The 23,774-nt window shown below is 40.6% G+C and overlaps 1 protein-coding gene across 3 annotated transcripts in view; it reads right to left on the bottom strand.

The window, feature by feature from the left end:
- LOC110488581 (5-hydroxytryptamine receptor 4-like) overlaps nucleotides 1–23,774 on the bottom strand; it is a 150,065-nt gene that overhangs the window by 33,493 nt on the left and 92,798 nt on the right. For 2 of the 3 annotated variants that reach the window (XR_005035901.1, XM_036942714.1), the window contains exon 6: nucleotides 19,969–20,543. Coding sequence is in view for 2 of the 3 variants with exons in the window: in XM_036942714.1 (XP_036798609.1) it covers nucleotides 19,969–20,543 (575 nt within the window). In the remaining variant the exon portion in view is untranslated. Of the gene's footprint in view, nucleotides 1–10,963; nucleotides 11,053–19,968; nucleotides 20,544–23,774 lie in introns of those variants that run through there. The other variant, XM_021560849.2, reaches the window with a different exon arrangement.

Below are 23,774 nucleotides of genomic sequence, written 5' to 3'. Positions count from 1 at the left end.
GTGTGTAAGAGGTAGTTGTTGTGAAATTGTTAGATTACTTGTTAGATAATGGTCAGAACTAGAAGCACAAGCATTTCGCTACACTCGCATTAGCATCTGCTAACCATGTGTATGTGACCAATACAATTTGATTTGAAGTTCCAAACAAGTCCCGGATCTAGGACATCCCGGGTAGGCACCCTTGCCCGCTCCTCGGGCCGTAGCCCTCCCAGTCCACCAGGTACTGCAGGGTGCCTCAGACCCACAAGACTCCAACAGACGCCAGACAGCGTAGGCCGGGCGACCATCAACAAGTCGAGGGTGCAGAGGGGCAGCTGTGGGTGGAGAGAAGGGACTGGTCCTTAACAGCTTGAGACAGGAGACATGGAAGGATTGACAGACCCTCATAGACCAGGGAAGCTGGAGACGATAGGTGACTGGGTTGATGAGACTCAGGATCTTGAATGGTCCTATGTAGCGTGGATGGAGCTTCTGCGACGGAAGATCACGGGTGGACAGCCACACCCGTTGACCCGGTCGGAGGAGCCAAAGAGGCCTTCGGTGCTGGTTTGCCTGGTGTTGGTGTCGGGCAGAGGAGCGGAGCAAGGAGGATCGTGCTCTGATCCAGGTGCGGAGACATCGTCGAATGAACGCCTCGGTTGATAGCACCCCCGCTTTGGCCTCCTGGAAACATGGGGGAGGGGGACCCGAACTGACACACAAACGGCGGCAGTCCAGTGGACGAGTTCGGCAGTGTGTTGTGAGCATCCTCTGCCTGGGTGTAGACGAAACAGCGGAGGAACTTCTCAAGCATCTGGTTGGCCCATTCGACTGTAGGTGGAACCCCCGAGGAGAGATTCCTCGACATCACCGACAGGGAGTAGAAGGCTTTCCAATACTGTGCAACGAACTGGGACCAACGAGATCCGAGACAATGTCCTGGGGAAGTCTGTAGTCGAAAGACATGGGTAATCATGAGATCAGCGGTCTACCTCGGTGAGGGCAAATTGACGATGAAATGGGCTGCCTTGGAAAACAGATCGACAACCACCAGGATAGTGGTAAGCCTTTGGGATGGGGGTAACCCTGTAATAAAGTCTATGGACAGGTGGGACCAGGACTGGCTGGGTATGGGCAGAGGTTGGAGCAACCCAGCCAGTCGCTGTCGTGAGGACTTGCCTTAGGCACAAGTGGAGCAGACCGTAAAGAAGGACCTCACATCCTCAATCATGTTGGGCCACCAAAATTTCCGCCTCAGGAATTCCAGAATCTGATTAACCCCTGGATGCCCAGTTAATTTAGAGGAGTGTCCCATTGTAGTACTTGGGAACGGGCTGATCGCGGAACATAAACATGTTCGTGGGACCCCCACTGGAGTCAGGTTCTCGGGTTTGGGCTTGTTGGACGGTGGACTCAAAACTCCATAACATGGGGGCCACAATGCGGGAGCTGGGGATGATGGGCTCGGAGTCCCTCTCCTTGTTAGAGACATTGTGTTGGCGGGATAGGGTGTCTGCTTTCTGATTCTTGGATCTCGGATGATAGGCTACTGTTAAACAACAGAGCCCACCTATCGTGGCGAGCGTTCAACCTCTTGGCTTCTTAAAGGGAGACCAAGTTCTTATGGTCCATCCAGATCAGAAATGGATGAGGTGCGCCCTCCAACCAGTGTCTCCACCCATCAAGGGCCCACGTAACTGCCAAGAGCTCCCAGTTGCCTCCATCGTAGTTGCGTTCCACTGGTGAGAACCACTTGGAAAGAAAGGCACATGGGTGCAGTTCATTGTTCCCTTCGTTTTGCTGTGAAAGGACCACCCCTGCTCCAGTGTCTGACGCGTCCACCTCTACCACAAAGGAACGTGTAGAATCAGGATGGACGTACTTAAGTAAAAAAATACTTTAAAGTACTACCAAAGTAGTTTTTTGGGGTATCTGTACTTCTATTTATATTTTTAACAACTTTTACTTTACTACATTCCTAAAGAAAATTATGTACTTTTTAATCCATACATTTTCCCTGAAACCCACACGTACTCGTTACATTTTGAATGCTTAGCAGGACAGGAAAATGGTCCAATTCACACACTTATCAAGAGAACATCCCTGGTCATCCGTACTGCCTCTGATCTGGCGGACTCAATAAACACATGCTTCGTTGGTAAATGATGTCTGAGTGTTGGAGTGTGCCCCTGGCTATCTGTAAATAAAATAAAAAACTAGAATACGTGGCTGTCTGCTTTGCTTAACATAAGGAATTTAAAATGTTTTATACCTGTATTTTGATACCTAAGTATATTTTAGCAATTACATTTACTTTTGATACTTCTACTCAAGTAGTATTTTACTGGGTAACTTTCACTTGAGTAATTTTCTATGAAGGTATATTTACTTTTACTCGAGTATGACAATTGGGTACTTTTTCCACCACTGCACCCACTAACATGCAAGCTGCTGCTACTCTGTCTATCTTATACTTACATGTAAATATGGTATTAGAACTGAGTTTAATATTTCCTGTATGTAGTATGCTTACTTACTTTGTGTATTTCATATTCCCTACTCTTAATTCTTGTGTGTTTTTGCTAGTAATACATTGTTATTGATTAATGCATTGTTGGATTTTGAGTTTACAAGAAAGACATTTCACCGTACTTGTGCATGTGACATTAAAACTTGAAACTAACACCAGCCACACTACACGATAAAGGCACAACATTTCGGAAACTGACAGACGTTTGTCAGAGCCTAAAACAGCACATAGTGGTATTTAAATAGTCAGACCGAGACCCTGTCACACTGAACGAGTGAAGATGTCCGACAATCGTTTTACGACCTGGACATTTTGTCTGGGACGGCAAAAATGGTGGCATAAGACGGCTACAACAGCAGTCTGTGCAGACATTTAGCAGTGTCGCGGTTGGTTATGGCATGGCTTTTGACAATGGAAGCGCAGCCTTTCCAGTCTTGACGTGCAGTGCCCATATGCACATGGTACAAGAGATGTGCTTTTTGTGCCTGTAAACCTTGTATGTAGCAACATTGTTTCACTTGATTAAAAAAAATTAAGTCCTTAGTAGGCTACCCTTACCATACTCTAACAAAAGCTGGTTCAACAGCAATGCATCTGGTGTCCTTCTTATCCTAACCATCCATTAGCAAAGTAGCCTATCCATTAAAGGTTTCTAAATGTTCTACTCGTGAGGCTTGTGCATTATTCACATAGGTCCTGCAGTGCATATTGCATTCGGTTTGTATCCATCCCCATTTTCAAAGACTGCCTCTTAGCCGGTTACCAAAGACGAGCTCATCTAAACATATCACAAATATATAGTCCTATAACACAATATCAACGGTACGCCTCGGCTATGTCTGCTTATTGAGAACGTGCCTCACACATAATACACTTCACGGGAGCCTAGTATTTTTTTATTCGAGGATATGTGCAATGCTTAAAGGTCTATACTTGTTGGCATGTTGATGTTTATTGTCATGAGTCTTGTCCTGGAGGCATAACTGAGCGATTTCCTCTTAGATAGGCCAGCTATAAAGTCAAAATTGGCTATATTGTAAAAATGTATGAAAACAAATATTTGATTTTTGGTCTTAATTTAAGGTTAGGCATTAGGGTTAGCTGTGTGGTAAAGTTTAGGGTTAAGGTTAGGTTTAAAAATCAGATTTTATGACTTTATGGCTGTGCGCCAATTAACGACCACTCTGTAGAGCTGCCTCCAGAACAAGATTCATGATGAAAAACGTTAACCTGCTACTCGTTAAAACCAATTACAAGAATGTTGACTGTCAACACTCCAAACATATTGAGCTAACACTGGATGTTTATTTTTACTCTTGCTATCACACGTCACTGTAGCCTATGCTATTCAATAAACTGTAGAATCAATCTACAATGGACTAGGATGGGAAATTCCGTTGGCCCCAGCCAAATTGGAGTTGATGACAATGCAAAGACCGTCATTAACCTACAGAACTTGAGACGAACACATGTAGTATTAAGCCATGGAAGGCCTTGATTAGCCAGTGAGTCGTCAAGACCTTGTCACACCTACAACTTGTTTATTAATCAAAATCCAGCCCTTTCCTATTGTGCTCTTAATTCCATCTGTTTCAATAGCAAACATATTTTTGACACACCCCCGGACCTATAGAGCTACCACCAGCCCTTAGATTTACAATGGAGTTAGGTTTGTTAGAATAGAGCCTACGGTCTATAGAATATTACGCGCATGACCTCTTTCGACATGAGCCTTTCCCAGTCAGGAACATGGCCGAGTCCTCAGATAACCTTACATACATTGATTAATGTTCCTCAATCATGATATGGTAATTGATGAAGGTCCTTGGATAAACTTACAAGCGTTCAGTATTGATTGATGTTATGGTAAAAATAAATAAGGTTTATTATCACTGTCACGACTTCCGCCGAAGTCGGCTCCTCTCCTTGTTCGGCAGTCGACGTCACCGTCTTTCTAGCCATAGCCACTCCATTTTTCATTTATCCATTTGTATTGTCTTGTTTTGCACAGTTGGTTTAGATTCCCCAATTACACTGAATGTATTTATTCCTCTGTCCCCCCTCACGTCTTTGTGTGATATTGTTTGTGTGTTACGTGTTTTTGTAACGCGCCAGGCTGGCGTTCGTTATTTCCGTGTTATTTCACGAAGCTTGATTGTACTGTTAAACATTCATGTTTTGTGACCGTTTTTGCGCGCTTTACACTTTGCCTTGTTGGCTGGAGGTTTTTGACACAGCTGCATCCGTCTAATCTTCCTCCTGAGGATATAAAGTGTGCGCCTGTTCACAATTCTCTGCTCTCCTGCACCCGACTTCACCACCAGTACGCACAAGCCTGACAATAAATCTTGATGCAGAAATCTCACTCAGAAATCCAGATGCTTTAAACATTACCTTTAGCACATAAATGCGTTTACTGAATCAGAAAACGTGTAGTGTAGTTTGTGATCATAATGTAATGTTTTTCTATGCGATGCTGGTGCCAGTTGACAATGTCATACTCCTGTCAAGGTATTTACCACTGCCACGGCCACTTCCCCGGTTTCTTTCTGTTTATTTTCTGCAGACCAAACAAAACAGACACTGTCTGGTCCAGACCTGACACATACTGTATATGTGGCATTGTTTCAAAGCCAGTCCACCAGAACCAATGCAGACTGAGTGAGTATAGGAAGTATTACAAATTGCATACAATATGCTGCTCAGTGTCGTATGTGCTACCTGATTGAGCTGTTAAGCAATCTGTGAAATTGAGGTCGGGGCGACACTGCATCTGGTAGAGACTTCTAACCCAGAGATATATTATATCCAATATACCATAGCTTACAGTATACAGTACGTTGGGGAAAACAGTATATCTAATATCTGTTTAAAATATGTCTATGTTATTTGATAGACTGCTTGGTATTCAATATGACCGGAGTGCAAGGGCATTTGATCATTCTAAACAGAGTGGGTTAAAAACCCCCACCACAGTGAAACTGATCTGCAATGCCACCCGGTGCTCACTAGCAGCGCCCACATCCGTGAGACTGTACATGTTTTCTTAGCATCACCACACACTACCCCCCCCCCCAGAATAACGCTAAGCTTAGGGGTGAGCTTTCATTGCTGTAGCATTGTAGATTGTGAGGAAGCGAGATGTAGGCCCAGACTGGGCTTTGCTGGCTCTGCTCTCTCAATTGCCCCATATATCTTCCCTATTAGCCCTGGAGCATAAAACTGCTGTTGGTTCAGGATGTGGCACCATGGTGCGGTGTGGTTTATCTCCTCTTCACGCGTTCTCCCTACTCTCACTTTGGCCAAGGATTAGTTTCTACCACAATCACGCAATAACCGCTCTTCTACCTCACACATATAAATAAAGGAGCAGGTCAAAGACGAGGCCTTGTTCGAAGTAAGACACCTTGCGGGAGTGTAGACTGAATAATGCATCAAAACCTTTGTTCCAGGTCTGAAAAACAGCAACCCTTTCTGTTTTATATATTTATAATAGCCTAAACGTGGGCAGATTATAATTTATTTTTAACAAAAATTATGTACCTACATCCTTAGAGCTTTGATAGGGGTCAATACTGAGAGGCAAGGGAAACGGACAGTATGTCAGTACCATCTTTGAAACAGTCTTTTAAAGTGTGAAAAAAGTTACATTTTAATATCTCAAGAGCTGTCCCTGTGATGAAAGTAATGTGTTTACACAATCACAAAATCCCTCCAACAACTCCCTTTTGAAGTGGATTTTGTAATGGCGGAAATAGTAAGTAGCAAAACGTCATAAAATGATTGAGTTTCCCTATTAAGTCAAAGCTTAACTTAAAATGTAAATCATAATAGATGTAATTTATAGCACACTGAGGGGAGCCAGGGAGCATGAACCAACACAAATAGTGGCTGCTAGCGCCTCAGACAGGATGACTGTTTGGCCTGGCCTCTGTCTCCACACTCACTTGACATAACTTAGAAATATGGCTCCTCGGAGAATAACACGACTACTAGGCCTACGGGGTGAGGACGTGGTAAGTTAAAGGCTCAGTAGACTCTGGAGAAAACACTATGAATGTTATTAGTTGTGCTTGGGCAGTAATAAAATAACAATATATCACATAAAACAGTCTGATACTATCAATGGCTTTAGGGTTCTGTGTTTTCCCATTTAAACCATAACAGGCTATTATGCACATTGCACATTATCAGATTGCAGATATCAACATTAATACTGAACAATTGATTTCTTACAATACAACGCATTTTGTAACATGTATGATTTTATTGCCAGAAATCTAATATGCTTGTAATGTTCCTGTAGATTTGAGACTGGGGTTGACACAATGGGTCAGCTGAATAACCGTGTGGGCGGGTACAATATCATCTGCTTTTACTCAGGAGTCAAAAAGGCCTGTCTCTACTACTCTGAAGGTCAAGGCTTCACATCCCTGCATTTCCCGATTTGTTTACATACAATTGACTGGAACTGCATCAGGCGTGACTGCTTGAATAGAAAGAAGGGAAGAATTAAAGGAAGCTGTGTGATCTTGTGGTTAGGAGTCAGGTGAGGTTGGAGCATGCTGAGAGAGAAGGGCGACTAGGAGGAGAGATGTGCCCCGTTCATTCTGTGGTAGATAAGAATCTGACCCCTACATCTGGGTACATGTCAGCTCCTGTGAGCATCACACCAACCAGTGTTTAACCCCATGCGTCCCAGAAGAGAGAAACTGATGACTCTCGAACAGGTCATGAAAGATTAGACCACTGGCATTTATTGCTGGCATTTATTGCTTAACTTTTTCTCTCATATTTACTCCAATTTACTCTGCATAATTGGGTCATTCTGCAAAAAGTGTGTTTTTTGCATCCCTTTGATATTTTAAGTAGAAATTGTGCACCAATATTGAATTTTAAAAGCCTGATATATTAAATGAAGTGCCCTTTAATATAGACACATGTGCTGTAGAATTCAATGGAACAGATTTTTTTTTATATGAATAAAGGGCTTGCTAAATAAAGAGCCAAAATTCTGCATTTTGACATGTCCCCAACCCTGTGCCCACTTCTAGGTACAGTTGCAAAAATCCAGGGGCCTCATTTATCAATCATGCGTAGGCACAAATCTGTATGTAAACCAAGTGTGGGATCATTTCCACGCAAAGTGTGAGATTTATCAATGTGAACACTTGCTTGAGAGTGTGCGTAAATCTAACCACACAATTGTACGCACAGTGCCAAGTGGTGGAATATGGGAACTGCTTGTCAATCTTAGAATGGGGAAAATATATGTTGAAAATGTATGAAATTGTGAGTAATAATTAAATCATTTTTTGATTGAATTGTATTTTCAGTATGAATTCATGCATATCTTGATAGGCTATATATCATTTGACCACATCAATGCATTTGTTACGATAATAATCCATATAAAGTACAGTAAACTTAGAGGCACGTGTGAAAGTAAAACCATTTTAGAAATACTATAAAAGACTGAGATAATGGGAAATGGAATGAGAGATGGCTGATCTTGCTCTGTTGGAAGATTTGGCACAAGCTGCACTTCTCAGAAAGCACATTTTTGCAAACCAATCTTATAGGATCTTTACGAGAATTGAAGACCTACTTTAGAAAGGTAAACACATGCCATTCCGATACAAAGTGCTATCCACCCATGGGGTTTTGGGCACTTTTCAGTGGGAGCTTGCCGATCAGCATCTCACATCCCTCGATGGGCCAATGTTTTGGATGCAATCATCAGCAAAACGAACTGTAACATAACATGTCTAGACACCGTCGCACAACAAGTTGAAGTCAAGAAGGATTTATTTGTCGTTAATGAGTTCCCAAATACGAACGGAGCAACAGACAGCACCCACATCGCACAAAAGCACCATCCCAAAACATGTTCTACTATGTAAACAGAAAACTCTTATTGTGCAGGTGATGCGATGCGCAAGAAACACTGCTGAATGTGGTGGCCAGGTGGAACGCACGACTCGTTCATTTCGCAGAACAGCAATGTTGGCCAGTACGCCTATGTGATGGACCTGTTGAGGATGGATGGCATATTGGTGCGTGCTGTCTACTCATCTGAAGTATATTTGCCATTGCTAAAGCAACTTGAAATGTCCTAATGGTCCTGTCTTTGTAGCCATGTTGTTGTTGTTTTTTTTACTGTCAAACCACAACTGACTGAGCCAAATAAAACCCTTTGGTTGTACTCAATTTCTGACACTAGCATCTCTATTTCAGTCCCGTAAACATTTGACATAGAATTTCATGGTATGGCATTGTATATTCCACACAGGCTTTAAAGATATGATTTTGAGCATATATGGTTAAATAGGGGTGTTTCGAAATGCTAGTAGCCAGGGGTGTAAAGTACTTAATTAAGAATCTACCCCTTTTTAAAGATATGTTTTGCCTAAAATGACATACCCAAATCTAACTGCCAAGCCCTGAAGCAAGGATATGCATATTCTTGATTCTTGATACCATTTCAAAGGAAACACTTTGACGTTTGTGAAAATGTGAAAGGAATGTAGGAGAATATAACACATTCGATCTGGTAAAAGATAATACAAAGATAAAAACATCCTTTTTTGTACCATCATCTTTGAACTGCAAGTAAAGGCCATAATGTATTATTCCATCCTAGATGCAATTTAGATTTTGGCCACTAGATGGCAGCAGTGTATGTGCAACATTTTAGAATGATCCAAAGAACCATTACATGTCTGTTTAAAATGGTGTCTAGACTGCCCAAATGTGCCTAATTGGTTTATTAATAACTTTAAGTTCAAAACTGTGCACTCTGCTCAAACAATAGCATGGTATTATTTTACTAATAGCTACTCTAAATTGGACAGTGCAGTTAGATTAACAAGAATGTAAGCTTTCTGCCAATATCAGATATGTCTATGTCCTGGGAAGTGTTCTTGTTACTTACAAGCTCATGCTAATCGTATTAGCCTACGTTAGCTCAACCGTTCCACGGGTGGGACACCGATCTGTAGAGATCCTTAAGATTAAGTAGAAATACTTGAAAGTACTACTCAAGTAGCTTTTTGGGGTCTGTTCATTACTTCACTAATTATATTTGACAACTTTTACTCCACTACATTCTTAATGAAAATCATGTACTTTTTACCCTATACATTTTCCCTGACACCCAGAAGTACTCATTGCATTTTGCATGCTTAGCAGGACAATAAAATGGTCCAATTCACACACTTATCATGAGAACATCCCTGGTCATCCATAATATCTCTGATCTGGCGGACTTAATAAACACAAATGCTTAGTTTGTAAATTATGTCAGAGTGTTGGAGTGTGCTGCTAGCAATCCGTAAATTAAAAAAACTAGTAAATTGTCCCATCTGGTTTGCTTAATATAAGGAATTTGATGTGATTTACACTTTTACTTTTGATACTTAAGTATATTTAAAAGCAAATACTTTTAGACTTACTGAAGTAGTATTTTACTGTGCGAATTTTCTATTATGGTATCTTTACTTTTACTCAAGTATGAGAATTGGGTACTTTTTCCAACCACTGCTAGTAGCCAAGGTCATGCATGAGCACTACGGCTGAAAACAATTTATATTTTTATCAATGGTTATATCCTACCGGTGTGCGTATGACACTCGTAGGATTGTTAGATAAATCACACCTTTTCTATGTGTACAAATATTCTAAATTAAGTAGAATTTTAGAATGGTTTTCATTCAACAATGACAAATAAGGCTTTCAATAAATTCCCTGGTTTTGCACGAAAACCCAGTTGGAGGGTTCCCAGAATCAGAGTTTCTGGAATTTTGCAACCCTACTTCTAGGGAGATTTGAACCCACTTAATCAAAAACATTTCAGAGTTTCAACATGATTGTAAAGCCCTAGTTATTTTGGTGCTTGACCCAATTCATTTCTGAAGATTATTTATGTCATTTGATTAGTGTTCAATTATGTCTGTCCCTCATTTTAAGCTGAACTCTGTTACTATACGTCAACTGAACTCTCGTTTTAAAATGGTGAAACTATTCCTTAAATTTTTTTTTTTTAAAGAAAAACATATGATAGTCTAATCATAGTGTCAAATTAGGTAAACTGGTTCTAGTCTTTTTGGACATTTTTGGCCTGGTGTTTTGTGGTGGAGCATAGCATGGGTTGAGCATATCAGGTCAACCCTGTTACCCATAGATTGACAGGTTAGAAATCTTTTATAAATTTTATATTTTTTTGTGAAGTTGCATTCAATTGCCAGTCCCTATTGCACACAACAAGCCATTCCCCCCGTCACGAGGGGATTTATGGTTGATTTAAGATGAAATCGTCAACCCTGTTACGGTCAACCCTGTTACGGTCAACCCTGTTACTTTATTTGGCACTTAATAGGCATTTACTATAGTACAGTTTTTTATTTAACCTCTTGAGATGGCAAAATTAGTTTTTTATGAAGTAAAACATATGACAGAATGTAAAAATTAGATGAAATCAAAAGTTACGTACTTCCAAGTTACACTTCTCAAAAGGCATCGAATTGGTGGAACGACCCAATTACCTGCAAAAGACAGAAGGTAATTATGAGTTAACGTGCTTATTTTCCCATTTCATTAGTTTGTTCCCATTTGGAATTCATCACTTAGTCCTGTAATCTTTTTTGATACGTTTATTTCTCCACCGCTGATGCTCAGTTGAGTACATCATTGCGGACTGTGCTGTGCTCACTCATGCTGTTCAATTCCATTTTACTGCATACAGCACCAGAGGTAATCATCTAGAACAAAATCCCAAACTTGACCTTTCTTCCCATTAGGTGTGGTAATTAGTGTTATTACAAAAGCTGTGGTGGTGCAGTCAGAAGCAAATGCCACCCAATTTGTGTAAATTGTGCAACAACTTTCAGTGTTCCTCCAGTATCTCTACCTGGCACCCTGCGTAGTATACAACTAGAGCCTGGATCTTGCCCCCTTGACAGCGCTTAATAAATTCCAAGCAAGACTTTAGCACTATCACCCATCTGTTTTATTAACATCTGGGTAAAGGTGTTTGGGGAGTTACCAGGAATCAGGTGCAATGTGTCCAAACCTGGCTGCCAAGATGGATAAAATGTATATAGTTGACATGGCGCCCTAGTGGAAGCCAAAGCACAGAGCTCCTGTAAATGTGTACATATTTTTAAGTGTTTTTAATGGTTTTGTTTTTAAATCAGCTCTTGTTTTTTTTTATAACATTTCATTTTTAATGCACATATCTGGCATTTTGGAGCCACTGATTTGCAGATTGACTGGCAGGTTAACACTTTTTTGGCTTGGCTATCTAGCTTTTGTTTGAAAAACACATGGAAACAATACCATCTTTGTTTCATCTGGCTGCCAATTTGATCTTTTGAGAACATCATTTGAGGAGTGGCCTGAAGCGTAAGAGAAATGTGAGACAGAGGAATCCAGCAGTGCTGAAGCAGAGGGCTCATAGAGAGGGCGACTGGCCACTATTCTGAACTTCGTGTGGTGAGCTTTCTGGCGCCCAGAGCTGCTGAGGCATCAACCAAGTAGGTGCTACACAGAGAGGAGAGAGAAGTCCAGGGGCTATAAGACGATACAAGATCATCAGCAGACTCCATCACCATCATCTACCATCCTCTGTCTAGCTCCCTTTGCTTAAGCCATGAATTGACCCCCTCCACCTTCAGAGGATGTAGCTTTCAAAGACTTGGCCTCTATTGGTTGACCTGTCATGATATATTGCTTGCTTGTTTTTTTGCTCTTGAAGCGCTTTCAGATTCTATGAAAATCGCTATAGATGTAATATAAAATAATATATATTATTATTATTATTTATTTACTATCTATATATATATATATATATATATATATAAACAATGCATCCTTCACTTTAGTCAAAGATTAGAGTGAAGGATGCATTGATAGAGTCTGTCTGGGTGCAGGGCCCTACAGACTGAAGACAGGATGAGATGGTAAATAGGGCCTGTGTTTTAAACTCATTCTGCTGCGTTTGATAATCACTGATTAGCCTGGGTTCCTTCCACTTAACTCATTCTCCCAGGTCTATAGCTGCCTCACCTCACGACTCGCCACAGCTTCCCCGACCAACAGACAGCCGAGCATAATTCACTCCTCTGTTAATCAACTAGATTAACCTGCTGACAGCTCCACCAGCTAAACCAGAATTTATGTTCATCCAGAGTTTCCAAGCAGAAGACAAAGATTTTTTGCAGGGACATTGTGTAGATTATTTCATGGTAATTTATATTTTTCAATCTGGAGATACCTTCAACATGTTCTGTTTACAGAACAGACTCCAGTGGTGAAGGAGAACGTTGTTAAACTAAAAACGTATATGCTTTCAATTAAGGTCTGTTAGTACGGACAGCCTGTCAGCACTCTTTACTGCGGCCCCCAAGTTGGTAAAATATATATTTGCATTTTAAAACACTTAACTTAGAAATTCAATATCTACTTTAATGGTACATGAACATACATTTACCCATAACCGAGTTCTGAAATAACTTCATACAAAAACACAATCTTACACACTCGAGGTAGCCCTTTACACTGTACATGTATAAAGGTTGAAAATGGCAGATTTGGGTACAGAAAAAAAAAACAGCTAAATTGGGACGCAGTGGCTGTACAGTAACTTGCTATGAATTAAGTCAGACCTCTGGCTCTGCACTTCACAACACTGTACAGGTTTAGACTTACTGCCCGTTATGAACTTGAGCACCTCACGCGATGTCACGGCCCTCGTCGTAATGAGGACCGGACCAAAACGCAGCGTGGTAAGCGTTCATGATTCTTTATTAACCAAAACACTTGAACAAAATAACACCGTGAAAAAATCTAAACAGTTCTGTAAGGTGCATGACCTATACAGAAAACAACTACCCACAAAACACAAGTGGGAAAAAGGCTGCCTAAGTATGATTCCCAATCAGAGACAACGATAGACAGCTGCCTCTAATTGGGAACAAAGAAATAGAAAACATAGAAATAACAAAACTAGAATGCCCACTCTAGTCACACCCTGGCCTAACCAAAATAGAGAATAAAAGCCTCTCTATGGCCAGGGCGTGACAAGAAGTTTCCCCCCATCCCTCCCTCTAACTGGGCAACCGTAGAACATTTTTGTTGTTTGAGTGAAGGAAATACTGTAAATGAAGAAGACTCTTTCTATTTTGAAAGATGAGATTGTTGATGGTTATAATAAATACCACTTTGAAGTCATTCAAGCATGCCAAACACCCGTGCTTCCAAATGTGCACTTCACATATCCATGTCATAAAACTCATGTCGTATAGTGTCCAAATTTATGATCACAATGTTTGATGTACAGTTACAAGGTGACATGGCGTCAACCCCTGCGTTGTTCTGAACAGAATGAGCCTGTTTGTCTAATGTGGAGAAAATTAGCTGTGGCACACGTACCTGAATGTGCTCATGACTCCTTTCTGTGCGCACCAAAATTGCTATCTGTTTCCCTGAATTACATTGTGAAAGCCTAACACTACTGTCATATTTTATAGCTTAGCTAGTCATGTTGGCAATATAACACGCTTTCAAATGATGCCCACCCGACCCATATTGCGATTTAGAATGGAGTGTTTTTGGATTGTGTAAACAGTACTTGTGGCAGGGTTGTGTTCCAAAAAAAACAACTACAAGTGTGCTTGCTCTAGTTTCTCAAGGGCACAGATAGGAGAGCAAAGAAAAAACACCTTATAGTTGAAGACTCTTCTTTGAGTTATAAAAGTGCATTGAAATGACCTTGGAACTGTGCACACTTTGGAAAGGTGTGTGGCCACTTCAAAACACAAGTTAGTCCTCTCACTCAAACCCGTTTTAAATGTTTTGTCTTATGTTACACCTACCCCACATTTTCCAGGAATATTGTTATCACGTTGCTGAATTTATCCAGAGTATTTTCAGATTCCATTATCAAGAATGCAGTGAAATGTACCAGAAGTGGAGTGGCCACAAAAATTATTTGGGCCCGTAGTTTTTCCTGATCTACTAACCTAACCAGGTAAAACTCCAGACCTTATACGGTATGAAGTCATTAATCTGATTCGGTTGTAAAAAGATTTAATATGGGCTATGATGGGACCAGAGTGTTCCCAATCAGGTCACATGGTGTTAAAAAATGGGGGTTTCATATGCACAGACACAGACAAAGCAACATGATTGGACAATAAAACCCAAAGGGCTGAGCTTGCTCTATGCAGGTTTGCATCTTGTGCAACTATAGGCCTAATAATAAACTAACTCACAGTCTATGTCAGCTATTGTGCTTATTGATTAATTCCAGTTAATAATTTTTAATAAAAAAAAAGTCTAGGTAGCCTAATTAGCCCAAGTTTGATTTTTACTCACAAATTTCAGAAATTACAGCCTAAAAATGGACAGAGAGATAGGACTATATGTTCATCTTATCATATTTCTCCAATACCTATCTTGTTTGCAATGAAACTGTCCCTGTTTGCAAATAATTCAATCTGAAACGTCATTAGGAATCTGAACATTGTACATTCAAAAGTTAGGCCTACCTTTCCACCCCAGACAGAGAAGGTCTACCGACACAGAAAAAGGTATGCTTTAATTTAAGTCTATTAACATAATACAAAAATCCACATCAAAATCTGTCAGTTTAAGCCAACAATAAAAACCCATCCACCTACAGTGCCTTCAGAAAGTATTCACACCCCTTGACCTTTTCAACATTTGGTTATGTTACAGCCTGAATTGAAAATGTATTAAATTGAAACGGTGTGTCACTGGCTTACACACAATACCCAATAATGTCAAAGTGGAATTCTGTTTTTAGAATTTTTACAAATTAATTAAAAATGAAAAGCTGAAATGTCTTGAGTCAATAAGTATCCAACCGCTGTGTTATGTCAAGCCTAAATAAGTTCAGGAGTAAAAAATGTGCCTAACAAGTCACATAATTAGTTGCATGGACTAACTCTGTGTGCAATAGTAGTTTAACACAATTTTTTTATGACTACCTTATCTCTCTACCACACTCATACAATTATCTGTAAGGTCCTTCAGTCAAGCAGTTAATTCCAAACACAGATTCAACCACATAGATCTGGGAGATTTTCCAACGCCTCGCAAAGAAGGGCATCTAAAAAGCAGATATTTAATATCCCTTTGAGCATGTTGAAGTTATTAATTACACTTGGATGGTGTATCAATACACCCAGTTACATCAAAGACTAAAGCCGTCCTTTAACTCAGTTGCCGGAGAGGAGGGAAACCGCTCAGGGATTTCACCATGAGGCCAATGTTGACTTTAAAATAGTTATAGAGTTTAATGGCTGTGATAGGAGAAAACTGAGGATGGATTAACAACATTGTAGTTACTCCACAATACTAACCTAAGAGTAAAAAGAAGGAAGCCTGTACAGAATAAATATAATCCAAAACATAAATCCTGTTTCCAACATGGCAAGAAATGTTATCCTGAATACAAAGTGTTATGTTTGGGGCAAATCCAATATAACACATTACTGAGTACCACTCTCCATATTTTGAAGCATAGTGGTGGCTGGATCTTGTTTTGGGTATGCCTGTAATTGTCAAGAACTGGGGAGTTTTTCAAGATAAAAAGGAAACGGAATGGAGCTAAGCACAGTCAAAATCAAAAATCCTATAGGAAAACCTGGTTCAGTCTGCTTTCCACCAGACACTGGGAGATGAATGCAACTTTCAGCAGGAGAATAACTTAAAATACAAGGTCAAATCTACACAGGAGTTGCTTACCACAAAGACAGGGAATGTTCCTGAGTGTCCGAGCTACAGTTTTGACTTAAATCTGCTTGAAAATATATGGAAAGACTTGAATGACTTGAATGGTTGTCTAGCAATGAAGAATTCTAAAAAGAATAAATTGTGCAAATATTGTACAATCCAGGTGTGGAAAGCTCTAAGAGACTTACCCAGAAAGACACACAGCTGTAATCACTGCAAAAGGTTATTCTAACATGTATTGACTCAGGGGTGTGAATACTAATGTAAATTGATATTTTTGTATAAAATACATTTGCAAAAATGTCTAAAAACATGTCTTCACTTTGACATACGAAACTGACATAGTCACTCTATGGAAATGGGAGACGCTCACAAACACGATGGTGTTGTCCGTTTTGCTTTAGGACCCCCACAAGTGTCACAGGACTCGTCTGAAATCGGAAACGTTGACGTGCAAACGTCTGTCTGTTGCGTCCAAACCGTTTGGGCTACAAACTATTATGACCCCACTGTGGAAAGGGGAGACTCTCACGAACACAATGGCGATTTGCTCTACGAAGGTAACCCATACAAATTAATGGAAGTATACAGGTACAGTAGTTTTGTGCCTACAAAAATATGGGGTTAAATAGTCCAAAAAAATCTAAAATATTTTCTGAGCTTTCTTATATCTCTTAGATATAGGACAGACACTTCAAAACCTTTTTCCTTATCATACATTTTTGGACTGTCTTTTTTCCCATTTATGAATTTTTTTTTCAAATGTGTTTCTATGGGCTATGGTAGTAAAGGACAAATTCAATATTAGATCAAATAATTTGTAAATATATATCTTTTTTTATAGCTAAAGGGGTCCTACAATTCCAAATCAAATAGCTAAATGATTCATGGTATGATCAATTCCATATGTTACCCTAGCTTAAACCCCGTCTGGGTTTAAACATATTTTATTGTACAGAAAGTGAAAAGCTTAATCAATTGATAGTGATAGAATTAGATTACTTCATTTTTTGTCTGCTAGGCTATAGTATGTCAAAGAAACGAAACAATGATATTCCCATATGCATCTGAGTCATGTCTTTCCAGGGGATTTTACAGCTTGTTTCTAGCAAAGCATCACTGACCAAAGCACTGTTATAGATCACTTGATATAATCGGACACGTTTTATTTTGTTCAAAATCTTAAGCTAACAAGACCTGTGGTTTTTGCAATTGTCTTTAATAAAAAGGTGAGTCTTGGTTTTAACTTAACAGCCCTTCACAGAGGTAGGCTATTTAAAGAGTGCATGGTGGGTAGAGGAATTGACCGACAAATCTATGGATATAGCAGCCTATAGCCTAATTTTGTCTGTCAAACAGGTAGGCCTAAACCTCTTATTACTTAAATAGGAAGAAATAGGCTCCAACACAAAGCCCTCGTTGAGACATATTACCATTTCATCAGTTACAAATTACATGACCCTACCCAGGACTAGATTTAAAAATACTAAACCCTCCCTTTGACTGAAATTGAAAAAGCACAATTTTTCCTCCGGGTAACCATTCTGTACATTCCGATCCGTCCCTAAGCTAAATCAAAAGTGGTTTGGCGCTGCCACACCTGGTTGAAAAGTGCTGTGGCAAATGCCGCCTCGCCACACGTTTTCCGGCGGCCCTGAAAAGTACAGTCAATGTAAAATGCACATCAAATCAACAGTCTAATATTTTGGATTCAGTCTTGTGTCAGGTGAACTGTTGTGTCCTCATCTTTGGTCGAGTCATTTTTCCCCATCATCTCCAAACTGTTTCATTTCAATTGCTACAATGTTTATGCATAGGTATTTCAGATTTCTTCTGTAAGAAACATTTCAATTCAGCCCTATCATATAAGTCATTTCCCACGAGTGTAAGGGGTTAATACATGTCACAGATTGATGTTTTTTGTTGTTGTTGTTAATGTTCCGCCCTTTTGCCAGTTCAAATAGTTGGTGTCACAGGGCCCAGTACTTTGCTCTGTTTCTTAACAACTTGATTCTAGTGGTATTGCTATGGCAAACAAAAGGGTTGTCAGGAGTGAATGTTTTTCAAACATGCAACCTTGAACACGCAACCTTCCTGTAGAAGAATTACTTGGTATTTGTGTTAGGTCTAGATCCCAGTGTAAACTGTATTTTACAACAGCACAAAAGAAAACGATTGAATTCTTAACTGACCACATCAGAGGTCCATTCGCCTGAGAGATGGAAGTAGCTGCAAGATGATGACACAGACGTATGTGTTTTTGAACTCTGCAACTGTATCTCCTGTACCCTCCATTCTCCAAAGGGAAACACATCCAAATGTCACTAACAAACCATGCATAAAGCACAGAGTTAATGCAAACCATGCCATGCTAACTAGTTCCCACTAATTTGAATAATTCAAACAATTAATCCCCCATCTATTAAACATAATTGTTATTCCTTATTTGCTTTGCTTCATGAAGTTTGTAGAAATATTAAGGAAGCAGTTTGTCTTCATTATGCCGGTTAACATACCTACTCCGCCCTTTTCCTGTTGATTTAATATAATCGCTCAGCTATAGTAATAACATTCATCTAACTGTGGCAACAAAATAAACACAATCAAATGTGAAAAGTTGGGCACATTAGTTTTCCTGCAATAGCGTCTGAATCAGTACATCGTGTAATTAGAGTCTCTTGTTTTGTAATATTTATGTCTGGGAAAAGCGGTTAAGGACTAAATGATCAAACCAAATTTGATTTGTCACATGCACAGAATACAACAGGTGCAGACCTTACCCTGAAATAGTTACTTACAAGCCCTTAACCAACAATGGCTGTGGCTATGTTTATGGCCATCATTTACCTGTCTAATGACCCAGAGTAGTGATCTGGGAGAGGAGAGCTGGGCATCAGTGATTCATTGGTAGTAATATTATACACATTAATCATGACGCCTTATTTTCTTGACTCTCCCAATCATTCTACTCCAGCAACACAAGAAGATAGAGATTCCCTTAAGAGAGAGTGCTTCAATGGAGAGGTGGAATGTAGCCAACTTGACTGTATCTTCAGAAGAACTAGCTGCTTGTCTGAGATATGCGCTAGCTGGGACTGAGCGGGGACTGCTGGTCATAGGGTAAATGAAGTAATAAAAAAAGAGAACATCCTGTCATGCAATGGTTTAGTAGTGACCCTCTGCATTATAGCCATGTATTGCAACACGCATCAGGCCAAATCTCTAGAAGAAGCCAAGGGGATAAACAGAACATGCTTAGTTTGGACGGAGCCTTACTTGTTTCCCATTATAGTCTGAGAATTCGAAAGTTAGACAGTTGGGTGGATGAATGACTGAAATGTAATAACACAGGAGATAAATGTACTACTAAAGCAACTTGACAGAGACTGACTGTAAGTCTCTAACTCACCAAGTCTAACGGGAAAGCAAACAGTCTATTGTACAGTAGATGGTAATCTGTGTAAAGTAATAAAGTCAAGTGTCACTCAGGTCCTGGAACATGGTGGGAATGTTATGGCAGGTGCATGGTGGTCACGTAAGCTATAGTTCATCCACCTGCCTAAGACCCCATTCCTTACCATTAGAAACAATATATTAATAACAAAATCTCAAGCTGAGGCAAACATCATCTGAAGAGTATCTGTGGGCTGTAGAGAGTTAAGAGAGTGACTCTCAGGTACGTAGGTAAGGAGGGCACTTACTTGAGCACATGTGTGGAGCCGTTGAGCTGTGTGGCCGAGCAGGGGGGCCCTGGCCCCAGTATGGATGGCCGCCTGACGCTGTAACGCTTTCTCCCACAGCAGAGGATGATGAGGAAGGCACGGCGGAAGGACTTGTTCAAGAAGGCATAGAGAATGGGATTGAGCATGGAGTTAATGTAGCCCAGCCACAGGAACGCTGCCCACAGCTGGTCGGGCACTGTATAGCTTATGAAGGGGTCCACCACGTTTGTGATGAAGAAGGGGGCCCAGCACAGGCAGAAACAGCCCATGATGATGCACAGAGTCTTGGCCGCCTTCGTCTCCGTACGCATGCGGTGGTTGCGCTGGTGGTCGGCGCTGTCTGCCGAGGCGGCTGCGCCCCCTGCCCGCTGCAGCACGCCGATTTGTCGTGCGTGCGCCCGTGCAGTCACATAGATACGCTGGTAGGCCAGTACCATCAGAACCAGAGGGATGTAGAAGGCCACCACGGAACACGTCAGAGCGTAGGGCTTGTTGACCATGAAGACACACGCCGTCGAGTTGGCTGCATCACCGCTGAACTTCCGTTCCTCTATCTACCGAGGGGTTGGGATGTGGTAACACCACACATATCACACACACACACACACACACACACACACACACACACACACACACACACACACACACACACAGACATAGTTAATGTGTCAGTTCATGGAACTTTAGTTTCACAAACACAGTACAGTTATTATTCTGAGAACAGGTCTATGATATGACAAGTTGATATGGATGAGAACAATACCGTTCGATGACAAATTGTGGCAATTCATTATTTCCATGGTGAGAGGATGAGCTTGTCAGAGTGGTCCACCATTTACAGTGGAGTCCTGGTGGCTACTGATGATTAAGTTGATTTTTCTAAACAATAAAACTTAAGTAGGAGTGCAATGATGAACAGTGCACAAACCAACCTCCAATCAATGCTATTTCCTGAGCAGACTGACTAGATCCAGACTGGGCAAGAAGAGGTTCTCTGAACTGATCCTTCATCACTGTCTTCTATCGGCACCCTGCCAGAACGTCAGGCCACTTTCACATCACATCTGTGCCTACTGCCTACGAATCAAAAGCGTTTTGAGCTCAGTCAGGAGAAAATAAATGACACTATGATCGATAGATATACGCATATTTTTATTTTTTATCAACAGGAACTCCATCTGCATTGGGGAGGCAGCTTTGACTGGGCTAGCGTCCTACCCACTGGGCACACACTTGCTGAATCAACGTTGTTACCACATACTTTCAAAGACATTACATTGAATCAACGTGGAATAGATGTTGAATTGACGCCTGTGCCCAGTAGGTAACGTATTAGCTAGTCCTGTATATTGAATAAATAATATTGGTCTATCTGTTAAAACTTGTAATATTCATCTGTATGCAGATGCCACTGTTATGTATATCATTGCCCCAACTGTTGACCAGGCTATGTTAGACCTGCAATCTGAACTTGTTGCCTTACAGAAAGCCCTGGTTGGTTTAAAACTTACTTAATGTTGGCAAGAGTAAATACATGTTGTTCTCTAATTCTTGCAAAAAAAATGTTTCAAATGGACTACATATTTATTCATTGGGTGGTTCTCCCATCAAATCGGGTTCCTAACTATAAATATCTGGGCATTTGGATTGACAAAGAGTTCATGTTTAAAAAACATACGTATGAGCTAGTTAAAAAGATAAGATTTAAAGTTGGCTTCCTTTATAGAAATAGATCTCGCCTCTCGCTAAATGTTGGTACTCAGGGCACCACTGTGAATTAGGCTCCCCCGAATATATAAAAGCAAAAAATATATATATACATTTGATATCAAACCACGAATTAGCTTCTCCGAGGGGACCCGTCAGAAGATCTGTCCATTTGCCTCATGTCCTCAACTTCTTTCACAGCTTGTTGTTTATTTGTTTATACATGCATTTGTATATCGACTGGGCCCTCTCGTTGGACGAAGCTTTGGCAGAGATACTAACGACTGAGCCTGGAGATGTGTTTCTGCTTGACCTACTGATTTGCTGAGTCTCATTTCTAGGTTTATGGTTGTAGTCACTTGCAATGTGTAGACCTATATACACCCAGTGTACAAAACATTAGGAACACCTTCCTAATATTGTGTTGCATCCCCCTTTGCCCTCAGAACCGCATCAATTCATCGGGGCATGGACTCCACAAGGTGCCGAAAGCGTTTCACAGGGAAGCTGGCCCATCGTGACGCTAATACGTCCCACAGTTGTGTCAAGTTGTTTGGATGTCCTTTGGGTGGTGGACCATTTTTGATACACAGAAAACTGTTGAGCGTTAAAAAAAAACTGCACCGTTGCAGTTCTTGACACACTCAAACCAGTGCTCCTGGCACCTACTACCACCATAAGCTGTTCAAAGTCACTTAAAATGCAAGTTCACCTAAAAATACTTCTTGGCCCTTTATAACACTTGCGTAGTCATTTGTCAGTACCACAGACAGTTTTTAGGTCCATTGTTTGATTAATTAGATGTAGGTAATAAGCTGATTCTACTCCCGCCTTACCGATAGAAACCCCATACAACGTCAAAGTCCATCATAAATACCTCCCAAACACACTGCTCTGGCCTCCCTTGACCGCAATAGTCCTTGTAATGACTTTCTTGGCACTATTTTTTGGTTTGAGCTGGAGTATACTGAGGCTGAGTTGTTCCATTTGCGGGCTGACCGAGAGAAAAGAGCTATAGAGGGACAGAAGCGAACAAGTGTTCAGGAAACACAGGCTCTTCCCAGAACGCACGGTGACTGATGTGGCAGTTGAGGGAGATACCTACTGTACTGTACCACCAGACAGTGAATGTTTCGGCTGTCCAGAATGGGACCATCTTATTCTGAGAACGGAGAAGGTAGAACATCAGACTGACGATGCCGCAGAGGTAACTAAACACTCCGATTTCTTGTCTATCATCAATAGTGTGTTGGAGAATGTCTTCAGAATGCCCAGGATCAACTGGAAACAACGTGCCACACATGACGGTCCAAATGGGAAGCTCTCTGAAGAGTAAATGTTTTGGCTAATATTACTCACAGGATATTTATATTACTCTCTAACTGTATTTTCAAGTATCCTGCCTACACTAGAGGTCGACCGATTATGATTTTTCAACGCCGGTACCGATACCGATTATTAAAGGACCCAAAAAAGCCGATACCGATTAATCGGGCAATTTTATTTCCCATTTATTTGTAATAATGACAATTACAACAATACTGAATGAACACTTATTTTTAACTTAATATAATACATCAATAAAAATCTATTTAGCCTCAAATAAAAAATGAAACATGTTCAATTTGGTTTAAATAATGCAAAAACAAAGTGTTGGAGAAGAAACTAAAAGTGCAATATGATTAAGTTCCTTGCTCAGAACATGAGAACATATGAAAGCTGGTGGTTCCTTTTAAAATGAGTCTTCAATATTCCCAGGTAAGAAGTTTTAGGTTGTAGTTATTATAGGAATTATAGGACTATTTCTCTCTATACCATTTGTATTTAATTCACTTTTGACTATTGGATGTTCTTATAGGCACTTTAATATTGCCAGTGTAACAGTATAGCTTCCGTCCCTCTCCTCGCCCCTACCTGGGCTCGAACGAGGAACACAACGACAACAGCCACCCTCGAAGCAGCGTTACCCATGCAGAGCAAGGGGAACAACTACTCCAAGTCTCAGAGCGAGTGGCGTTTGAAACGCTATTAGCACGCACCCCGCTAACTAGCTAGCCATTTCACATTGGTTACACCAG

The sequence above is a fragment of the Oncorhynchus mykiss genome, chromosome 14 (genome assembly GCF_013265735.2).
Source record: "Oncorhynchus mykiss isolate Arlee chromosome 14, USDA_OmykA_1.1, whole genome shotgun sequence".
Classification (NCBI taxonomy): domain Eukaryota; kingdom Metazoa; phylum Chordata; class Actinopteri; order Salmoniformes; family Salmonidae; genus Oncorhynchus; species Oncorhynchus mykiss.
Note: the sequence above shows the minus strand (reverse complement) of the source record. Positions and strands in the feature narration are given on the sequence as shown.